The following is an 11,184-nucleotide window of genomic DNA, read 5'->3' on the forward strand; positions in this document are numbered from 1 at the left end:
TGAACTCTCAGCATGACTGACAGTTGGGGCCAATGACTCTGGGGCTGTCCCGTGCATGGCAGGGAGATCCTTAGCCTGGACACACTGGAGGCCAGTAGCACCCCCAAGCTAGGACAAGGAAAAATGTCTCCAGGCATTGCCAAATCGCCCATGTTTGAGAACCACCACCTTAGAGCAATCACTTTATATCAAATCAGATCAACAAACATTTACACGCCTGTAAATATTTGAGGAATGAAAGTTCCAGGCTGGTGCTAGGTACTGGGTGTCTTGAATACAGAGACAAGAAAGGCTCCTGTGCAGGGGCAACCAGAGTCCCAAGGAGCTGGGGCTGGGGTGTAGGGGGGATGGGGCAGGCAGACAGCCAGCCACACGGAACAGTGAAGTCACACTCATTTTAACTACTGTGTGAGACACCTGAGCTTGCAGAACTATGGGCTGGAGGTGTGTTCAGAGAGAAAGTTCTGGGTGGGCAGAGTGGAGAAGAGGCCACACTTGCACTGCGTGACCTTGAGCAAGTCCCTGCCCCTCTCTGGGCCAAGGCCCCTTGCCTGCCAAAGGAGAGACAACGTTCGTGGAAAAGAGCCCAATGCAGTGGGTGCAGGCAGTGTGGAGGGGACACCCTGGAGGGTCTGGGGCTGGCCTGAGGCCCCCCAAGGGAGCCCATAGACTGGTTGTCGGGGCTGCTGAATCCCAGGGAGCTCTAGGTCTCAAGTCATCCCTGACTCACATCAGTTGTGTCAACTTGATCCAGGACTCAGGGTGAGAAGGCCAGAAACACCTGCTCCCTGGCCTTCCTGGAGGGTCCAAGTGTACAGGGAGATGGGTTGACTCCCCTCGCTCTCCCTTCCTGCAACATCCTCGCTGCCCCCAACATGCACTGGGCCCTCTTCAGGGGGATAAATTGAGGAGAGTGACAAGGACAGACAGGAGAGTGCCAGGGGTGGGGTTCATCCTGGCAGTGGGGCCTCTCCCCCTCCAGACGTGTACTCAGAAGGCAGGCAGTGGCCGCGGCCAGCACGTCCATCCACCAGTGTGCAGCCAAACAGCGGCATGCCCAAAGGGGTCTCCAGGGAGAGGCTAGCAGAGGGACGGGGGGTGAAGGTGGGGGTGAGGCTTCAGGAGACAACAGGGACCACAAGTTGCCCCCAAATCCAACGGCAGCAGGAATCCACTGCCCCCTGAGCTTGGAGGGGCAAGGGGAAGGCACAGTTACCAAGGCTGGCCAGAGCCCATAGAGCAGGAGAAGGCTGCCCAACAGGACCTGGGCCTCCTCTAGAGGGCCGCAGCCACTGCCGCCACCGCCCAATGGTCATGGTGCTGGCAGGAGAGCCAGCCTGACCTCTGTCCCTTCCTTTCGGTCTCCGCCAGTGAAGCTGGGCCAGCCTCCCAGGACACAGAGCAGCTGGGAGAGCAGGTCTGGGGCCAATGGAGAGCGTCCAGCCCAGGCCTCTGAGACCCCCTGCATGGCAAAGGTGGCTAAAAGTTGCATTTCTCTGACTCCCTTGTAGCTAAAGTTCCATGTTGTGGGGATTAAACAAGGTCCTGAGGTTAAAGCACTTAGCTCAGGGCCCGGTGCACACTAAATGCGCCATACATTTGAGCCAGTGTAGCTGGCCCCCTTGCCAGGGAAGGTGTCCCGGAGAACAGCCCCGGCCCTGGACACGGCCCTAGCTGCCCTGGACACGGCCCTAGCTGATCTGTGACACTCTGATGGAGGCCTGTCACCCCAAGACCACAGGCCCTAGAAGGGCAGTGCAGCTCCTGCATGGACAGAGGGATGAGGCCCTCGTCCTTGGCTGGAAGACTGGGGAGTGGCTGAACCCTGAGAAAGCGTCTTCCTTGTGTGGGCTGCTCTGTGAGGTGGGCGAAGCTAGTCTGGGGCCTGAGGACTTTCCAGCTCTGTCCTGGGGGTAGCAAAGAAACAGCCCTGGGCAGGATCTGCCCTCCAGGAAGAAAGAAGGACAAAGGGAAGGGAGGTGCCAGCCAGCCTGTGGGGGATTGGAATCTGCCCAGCCCTCGGGCCCTCACTGGCTCCAGGGAACCTGTTGGTGTTGGCCATGGGCAGCCCGCCCCTGCCCGCGCCCCCACCCGCACCCGAAACCATATAAAGCCGCCCTAAGACCTGTTCCACAACTGCCCGCCTGTGACCATGAAGGCCGTCCTCCTTGCCCTGTTGGCCGCTGGCCTGGCCCTGCAGCCAGGTGAGGCCTTGGCCAGCCCCTGGGCAGGGTTGAGCCAGGGAGGACCCACAGGAGAGACGGGGGTGCAGGGGAGCGGAGGGGGTCAGGTGGAAGAAAGGGAGGAAGGGAGTCCGCTGGACGAGGGCCCTCGCCCCAGCCTGGAGCCCTCAAGGACAGCTCTTGGCACCACCAGGAAGGCAGCCAGGACTTGCTCATACCAGGAGCTGTTCCCTGCCATCCCGTGAGAGGCTGGCATGGAGGGGCATCTGGGGCTTGGCTCCTGGAGGGGCAGGATGGATGGATGGCTGGACAGAGGGAGGAACAGAGATCCTGACCAACAGCTGGGAGGCATGGGCCGAAAAGCTTCCTGCTAAGAAGCGCCCTGGAGGGAAGGGAGAAGAATGGGGGGCGGGAGGGGTGCTGGGGCATCCGACAGGACCCAAGGCCCCGTGGGAGGGTCTGGCCTGTGCTGCTCTGCTCTGGCATGGTCCCTCCTGGCCGAGGGTCCTTGTGTAAGTCACTAAACCTCTCAGGGCCTCAGCTTCCTTTTCTGGAAAGTGAGGATCATAAAAATGGCGGCCCAAGGCCACCCGGGGACTAAAAAGGGCAAAGTTCATGGGGTACTGAGTACAGGGCGGGGAGAATGGCTCTGAGCTCCTGCTCTCACAGGGGGCCTGGATCCCAGCTTTACTATTGTTTTGAAGGGGGGGACGCTTAAGGGTCAGGACAAGCTGGCAGCCAGGCCACCCCGAGCGCAGGGCAGGGCCTAACCCAGGGGCCCACATAGCATCCAGGAGGCCTGAGGGGCCAAGGCCACGCTGTCCTGGACAGGCTGTTGGGGGACAAGGATGGGTGGGCCTCGATGCCCGGTGCCTGGGGAAGTCAAGGAAGGGTCTCCTCCATGCCCCAACCCACTCCGGTGTCCAGCAGGGCCCCTGGGACTGGTCACCCTTCCCTCACAGCAGCATGGGCATTTTAACAAAGCTCGGAAACCCTGAGCGGCACATCAGGCACCAAGCAGGAAGTGCACAGAGAAGCGGCTCCAGGTGTACTTGGAGAATCACTGCCCTCCCGTGAGGGCATGTCCAGCTCTCTTTGCCCTTGTCCCCACCACCCCCACAGTCTGGAAGGGGCTGGGACCTCACTCTCAGCTCCTGTGTGAGGGAGGAGAAAATGAGGCTGGCAGACTGCAGCCTCCCCAGCCCAGCCGGTGGCAGCCCCTGAGCACCCGCCCCGCCCACAGGCCACGCTCTGCAGTGCTACTCCTGTGAGGCCAAGGTGAGCAACAGCGACTGCCAGCACGTGCAGAACTGCAGCCAGTCGGACACCCAGTGCTGGACCGAGCGCATCCGTGAGTGGCCCCGCTGTCCCTGCGCCAGCCCTTCCCTCCACGGGGACCAAAACACCTGGCTTAGGTCTCTGCCCCTGAGTTCTTCATCCTTCTTCCCACCTGCCCACACGTATGTGCTCAGCTTCCCAGCCAGCCACCTGCCCACCCATCCCACCCCCCCACTCGCTCTCTCCCTGAACACTCCCGTGCCCAGCGAGAGGCCCAGCTGCCCTGGCATCTGGACACGGATGAGCCCGGCCCTCACGCTGCTTGCAGTCCTGAGGCCAGCACAGGGTGGCTCTGGAGCTCCAGCTGGGGGGAGGGGGGGACCAGGAGCAAGGCCAGGCGGCAAGTACCTGGTCCTCATGCCCCACCAGGCGCTGCCGGCCTCGTGACCTTCCTCAGCAAGGGCTGCACCTCGCACTGTGTGGACGACTCGCAGAACTACTACGTGGGCAAGAAGAACGTCACGTGCTGCTCCACCGACCTGTGCAACGCCAGTGGGGCCCACACTCTGCAGCCGGCTGTCACCACCCTGGTGCTGCTTACCTCGCTGGGCGGCCTGCTGTTCTGGGTCCCCAGTCAACTCTAGGCTACAGGAGCACCCTGCCACAGCCCACTTTGGGCACAGTGCCCGGGGGCCCTGGGACACTCCTCACACACCCCAGGCTGAGCTGGGGCAGCCCTGGTCCCTGAGCGCATGTCCTAACACAGGTGTGGCTGTGCCCATCTGCCCCTCTGGCCCTCCTGGACTCCTGCCCACCTGCTAGGCAGGCTGGGCTCTGGTGACACGGACCGGCCTGCAGATAGCCCCTCCAACCCCTCGACATCCCCCACTCTTAACCCTCTGCTCAGGCACCTCTTCCTCCAAGAAGCCTTCCCTACCCACCTACCCTCTCTGTGAGCTGAGCCAGATCTGGTCCATGGTGTCCCCTCACCAGCAGGGGCAGGCACTCAGGAGGGCCCAGTAAGGCTGAGACAAAATGGGCTGAGTAGAACTGGGCACTATGGGGGTGGTATGAGGTCCTAGGAGTCTCAAGAGATGGGGCCTGGAGGGAGGGACCTGCCCCCCATGTCCATGGGGGTCCCTGAGCAGCAGCCCCAGCACACAGTAAGCCCTCAATAAACACCTGTTAGGTAAGCTGGAGAGAGCCTCTGTCCTTGCACGCCCCTGGGGGCAGGGTCCAGGGCTGTGTCTGGATGCCCCCCCAACCCAGGTCTGTGGCTGTGGCCCTGACTTTATAGACTGCAGCTCCCACCTTGCAGGAGCAAATGCGTGGCACCTGGAAGGGAGGACTTCTTGCAGAAGGCCAGACAGCCTCTCTCAGGGCTCTCACACTAGCTGTGCAGCCTCAAGTATATTGCCAAACTTCTCTGAGCCTTAGGTGCTCATCTGTGACCCCTCCCTACTGTGAGGATGGACCCAGAAAATTCATGGGAAGAAGAGCGTTCCCGGGGGAAAGAGCTGCTACCACTGAGCTCCCCACCCCTCCATTTGGCCTGATTTGAGCCCCTCTGTTTTTCAAAAATTGTTAGCTGTAAGAACTGCATTCCCACAGTAAAGCATTCAAGTGCTGCAAGAGAGTCCCCAGTGACCCACTGCAGGTGGCCTCCCCCACCCTTACCCCCAGGTCCCTTCCCCTCTGAAGGTGCCCCATCACACCTCTCAGGGCTCCTTCCGGGGAGGTCCTGTGCCCATGCCAGCATCCCTGCACACCTGGAGTGCTGAGGCCTGCCGGGAGGACACCGCCCATCCCTGCTCTGTTCATTCCTGGGAAAGCCTCTTTGAAAACAGCCAGCCTCACTGTCCCAGGCCTGGGGGTGGTGGCCCGTGGTCTGGGTGAAAACATGCTCAGGGTGAAGCATCTAGGAGCACTGGGGGCCATGGGGGCTCTTTCAGAGAAGAGGACACAGAGGCTCAGAGAGGGAAGGGGTCTGTCACCCACACTGCATACTGAACCAGGATTGGAACCCAGGCCCTGGAGCTCTGGATTAGGGGTGGGGACAGCTGAGGGCAGCGCCACACTGAGGAAGAAGCAGGCTGGCAGCTCACCCTGGGTGTGACCTCAGGTGGGAGCTTCCCTTTGGAACACTGGGTGGCCTAGGGCAGCGATGTAGGGAGGGTACACCTTCCCCAGGCCAGTATCTGAGTGACCTCAAGTGCTCTGCCCCACTGACCTCCGGCCCAGCCCACCCACCCAGCTTCCCTGGGGTAGCTCTGGGCTCCAGCTCCCACCACGCCCACCCTCACTGGGGCCCAGGGCATGATCAGCACACAGACTTGCCTTGGTCTGCAGCCTGGGTCCAGGGTCCAGGGGCCAGGGTCCAGGGCTCGGCCTTTGTTTTCTGGGAGCATGCTGCAGACCTGGGGGCCCCAGGTATAACTTTGTACCCATCAGGGCTCTGGTGCAGGACCTGGGGCTGCAACTTGGGCCAACAGCAGCCCAAGGACTGATGGGTGCTCAGGGCTGTGCTTCTGGCCACGCTGTGTCTCCTGAAGCTGTTGGCCCTGGCTTGCTGACCTGCCCCGGTGATCGTCAGTGACGCCGGTGTGGGATGCTGGTACCCTGCACTGTCCCATCTGCTCAGCACACAGTTACCGAGCACCTATGTTCCAGGTGCTGTTGCAGGCACTTCAAATACAGCAGTCACCCCGGTGCAGTGGGTGCTCCCCAGCCCTCCCAGACACCTTAGAGCCATCCAAGGTTCCAGAGCCTACAGGGTAGTAGAGTCAGATAGACAGGATAAACACAAAATATGTAGCCTGAGAGTGATGAGGGCTAGGAGAAAAAATAAAGTAGGGAAAGAGGATCCAAAATGTGGGCATGGCAAGGAAGGCCTCTCGGAGCCCTGGAAGTCCACAGGCAAATGTTGGGGGTGATGAGAATGGCTTCCTGTCTAGCAAGCAAGACTCAGAGCCCACAGAGGTGCCCTCACATCAGCCGAACCTAGTGGGAGGGGGTCCTTCTCCCTGGGGCTGAGGTTCAGAGATGTCAGATATGTCCCAGTGCTGGAGCCCATCAGGGTCCTGCAGGCTGGGGCTGCACAGGGGCAGAGTGGGCAAAGGGCCCCTACATCTTGTCCCGGGACTTCCTTGTATTTGATGATTCGGGCCAGGTAAGGGAGGGGGGGAGTGCCAAATTGTAACCTGGGGCTGCCTCTGACCTTCTGAGCTGTCCCCAAGGTCACGGAGCCTCTGAGCTGAGGGCCTGTGACAAGAGCCAGGCCTGCCCCTCCCTCACACTATGAGCCTGCTCTGGCTACACAGCACATCGGGGGCACAGGGCTGACAGGAGGCTCACCTCTCCAAGGGCAGGGACCCGCCAGGGAGGGCCACCTGTGGAGCAGCCCAGACCCCAGCCCTGGCTCCGCAGGGCTCTAGGGGTCCTTTACCTGCTCAGGGTCCCTCAGCTGCCCCAAGGCAGAATCTGGACTAGAACTAGCGCCTCCTTCTCTTCCCACATCGCCTCACCCATAGAAACTACAGAAAGGCAAGAAAAAGAGAAAGAGAAAGAGCGAGCCCGCGTCCCCAAACCCTAGAGTAATATCTGTCAACTTTGTGGCAGCCTTCATGTTGTTTCCTATGCAACTACATCAGATACACACTTTCAGTGTGCGTGCCTGGATTTTGGTAAACTGCTTTTTTTTTTTTTTAAGAGACAGGGTCTCACTGTGTCACCCAGGCTAGAGTGCAGTGGTATGATCATAGCTCATTTACAACCTTGAGCTCCTGGGCTCAAGGAATCCAAGTAGCTGGGACTACAGGTGCGCCACCACGCCAAGTTAATGTTTAATTTTTTTTACGTAAAGACGGGATCCTGTATGTTGCCCAGGCTGGTCTTGAACTCCTGGCCTAAAGTGATCCTCTCGCCTTGGCCTCCCAAGTGCTGGGATTGCAGACGTGAGCCACTGCACCTGGTGGGTAAACTGCTCGTTTACTTGCCATCTGTCCATATGAAGAAACACAGACCCTTGTCCTTGTACCTGATGGCTGTGGTGCTCCCTTGGATGGGTGGACCTTTTCAGTCTTCCAGATGCCATTTCCTAAGCATTTACTGTGTGAGCCACCAGACTGATCCTATCACATCTACAACAACAGGGGACAGTAACAGCAAGTGCTGATGTAGCCCTTACCACTTTCCAGGCACTGTTCTACCGGCTTTCCATGCCTCATTCATTCATCCCTCACAGAGAAGGAAACTGAGGCACTTAGAGGCAAGGCAACTCACCCACAATCACACAGTGAGTGGTCAGGCTAGAGATTATCACCCAGGTAGAAACAGGCTCAGAGAGGTGAAGGGACTGACCTGAGGTCACACAGCTGCTCCTAGCCACCCTCCGGAGCGGGGGCAAGTCAGCTCCCTCAGGGGTGACATGTTCAGACTCTCTGGCTGCTGCAGGCAGGGCTGAGGGTGGGTGGGAGGCAGAGGGGCGATCTATAGGGTCTCTTTTCCTTCTCCCACTTCACTTTCTCCCTCCTTCCCCTCCCCTCCATTTCTCCCTGGCTTCCCTCTTCCCTGCTTCCAGCCTGCTCCCTGGAGTGGGGCCCACAGAGTGGGCCGCTCCTCTCCTCGGCCAGGCCAGTGGACTCAGCTGCAGGAGTCAAGCTGGACAGGAAGGAGTTCTGAAGCCCCAGGTGGCGGTCATCCTGGGAGATAACCCAAGGGAGTCCCTCTGTGGGCCAAGCAAGATGCACCACAGTCCTGGGAGTGCCAGAAAGTATGAGGTTTTTACCCAAGTCTCCACATCCCAGACTCCCATCCACCTACCCCGCTAAGGTTGTGGGGGTTCGGTGGCCCAGGAGAGGGGTCGTCCCTGTGCCCAGGCTTGGCTCTGCACTGCTACACATGCTCCTGGCCCAGGGACACAGCTGGCTGCCTGAACAGTGGGGCACTCAGCAGACTCCGGCAAGATCACCTGCCTCCAGCCCCAGCCCGGGCAGACATGCACCCAGAAAAGAGCCCCAGCAGGCAACCCCTCAGTGTGCCCCAGAGTGCATCTCCTGAGCTGCAGCAGAGCCATCACCCCCTTTTTATGCACCTAAAGCTCATGGGCCCCCCAGATTGCAAACCCAGATCTGTGCCCACCCAACCCCTACTCTTCCCTCTTCTCAGGCAAAGTGACCATGACCAAAGTGTGCACAGCCACGTGTGAGCCCTCTAACCCCAACCAGCTGGGCCAGAAGCACACTTGAAGCAGCTGCTATGAGGCCCCAGGCAACTCGCTAGGCCGGGCTGGGCGGGGGTGGTGCCCCGTGCCCACCATGCTCCTGCTGCTCACGTTCCCCTGGGCAGCACCCTGAGCCCGCACTCCTCCTAGCCCTGGAGGCTTGAACCTGGGTGAATCTAGGTGGCAGCCACTAGAACGTGGGCTGTGATCCTGGCTCTGGTGGTGATGCTCAGTACTACCACACACATGGAAATCCTTCCAGAACCAAGGGGCTCAGGAGCACCACTGCCCGCCTTCCCAAGCCCCTCCACGCTGCACAGTTCTGCGGGCTCAGACACCCCAAGCCCAGGTCAAGGAAGGGGCTTCCAGGTCTGGAGCCCAGGATTCTCCCACCTCCTTAGACTCCTTCGAGCCTCCCAATAAATTGCCAGTGACCCACCCTAAGATGCCCTTGTCCACTGTGTGGGACAGATGCAGCCCGGTGGTGGAGGGTGGGGAAGGCACAAGTCTCTCCAGCATCTGGCTGTGTTGAGTACCGCCATGTGCCAGGCATCGCACTGGCCCAGGGATACAGCGGTTGTGAAGCAGACCAGGTCCTGGCCTCAGGTCCTGGCCTCAGGTTCTGGCAGGGAGACAGGTATTCCCTGCTTATGTAATCGTACCTGTGTAAAATTGCACACCTCTCCTCACCCTGGGGAGAGGCTCCCTGTATGAGGAGACCCTGGGGATCTAGCCCAGCCGGGGGGTCAGGGAAGGGGAAGGTGGGAGAGGCAGGAATAGCATGTGTGTGCATGTGCATTCACTCGGGGATGGGGGAGGCCTGGAGAGTGGACGCTTGGAATGAAACAGGGTTAGAGCAAGAGACTGGAAGACAGGGTTAAGACCAATGTAGGGGCCCAAAGATCACAGGTGCTACACGGCTCTTGGACAGAAGCTAACTGGAGGGGCTGATAACTACAGGCAAGAACTGGCTTCAACCAGCTTGTCAGCCATCTCTGCCACCTTACCTGAACTTTGGCTAATTACGATATCATTTGCATTGTGGTTTTAAAATTTCTCTGCCCTTGATATTGCCATGACAGTTCCAAAACAACCATATAAAATATGAAAATGGGAGGAAACCCAATTCTAGGAATTACTACCCAAATTGTTAGTAAAAGCCAACCCCTTGGCTTTGAATATTCCTTCCTCCCCTCAATTAGTAAGACCACAAAAGAAAAGAGGTAAGACCATTTTCTCTCAGTGTAGCTGCCCTTCTCCGGCCTGCCCATTCTCTTTCCTGAGAGTGTACTTCCACTTTTAATAAAGCTTTTTGCTTGGCTGGTTTATGTGGTGAGTTCTGAAATTCTTTTTCACAACAAACACCAAGAACTTGCAAAAACCTCCACTCGGAGGCCTGTAACAACAAGAGTAGAGGGGGCCAGGAAGATGGAGGTATTCTAAGCTCCAGGATGGTTTCTCATTCACCAACCTTGGCTGACATCTCCAGGGCTGGACCTTCAACCATGGGTCCCTCCTCTGGCGGGATGGGACACAGTGGGCAAAGTGGGTGACCAGGAGGCTGCATTCTCTGAGCAACAGCTGATGGACTCAAAGGATATGTCCTCACTCTCTTCATCTTGAGGGGCTGCCCCTCCAGGGGGAGAGGCCTCAGAGTCAGGACAGGGTGCTACAGGGACAAATGTGAGCAGTGTGTGCCAAAAGCCCTTCTTAGATCAGGACAATGCGCTCCCGGTCCCTGGGAGTATCAGGCAGATTCCAGGACCCAGGAAAACCAGACCCCACTCTGCCACAGCTGCTGGCCTCAGAAACAAAGCCAGAAAAACAAAGAATTCAGCCTCTGCCCTTGACAGTGACCAAGGCATGTACAGCAGACCCCGAATTGTGGGGTGGTCTGTCCCACCGAGCTCCTCCTTTGAGGCAGTCAAGAACCCTGCAACCCCAGCTCTGGACCAGTGTATGCTGGGTTAAAGCCCCTCTCAGCCCAGCTGCTGCCCAATATTTTGTCAGAGCCTCTCGAACCTGCAGCCTTACTTGGGAGCTCGTTAAACCCACCACGGATTCCTGGACTCCAGCGCAGACCTAATGAGGTGGCATGCTAGGTCACTGGCACACGCTGTCATCTGAGAGCCCTGGGGGCTGCCAGGGAGAGCTGGCCCGGCCTCCCTGGCCGCCTTGCCTCCCCAGCCTCCCAGGGGAAAGGGACAGGACATTTAAGCGTGTGCGGCCGCAGGCTGGGCCGGAGTCCCAAGTGCCCACGGCAAGAGACTTTCGAATCTATTGCTGAGTCATTTACGCTCACCCGGCTCCAAAGGGTAGGAATGCTTGGGAATGAGAGTGGCGTCAACAGGATTTTTGGGGGTTGGAATGAGGTTACAGGCTGGGACTGAAAATGCGCACGGGGGACAGGTCGCGATTGGTCCAGAACCTCCGCGAACGCCCTGGGGCCTCGCCCTGCGAGGGTGGGGAGATCCGGAGGTTCTGAAGCAGGAGGGTCCGGTA

At 59.0% G+C, this 11,184-nt stretch overlaps 1 protein-coding gene across 1 annotated transcript; it reads left to right on the plus strand.

Annotated features, from left to right (window-relative positions):
* Positions 1-2,152: 2,152 nt before the first annotated feature.
* PSCA (prostate stem cell antigen) lies at positions 2,153-4,105 on the plus strand. Its single transcript, XM_012648020.1, has 3 exons — positions 2,153-2,204; positions 3,427-3,534; positions 3,891-4,105. The coding sequence occupies exons 1-3, from the start codon at positions 2,153-2,155 to the stop codon at positions 4,103-4,105; spliced, it is 375 nt and encodes a 124-aa protein (XP_012503474.1).
* The last annotated feature ends 7,079 nt before the right edge of the window (positions 4,106-11,184 follow it).

The sequence above is a fragment of the Propithecus coquereli genome, unplaced genomic scaffold (assembly GCF_000956105.1).
Source record: "Propithecus coquereli isolate 6110/MARCELLA unplaced genomic scaffold, Pcoq_1.0 Scaffold28, whole genome shotgun sequence".
Taxonomy (NCBI): domain Eukaryota; kingdom Metazoa; phylum Chordata; class Mammalia; order Primates; family Indriidae; genus Propithecus; species Propithecus coquereli.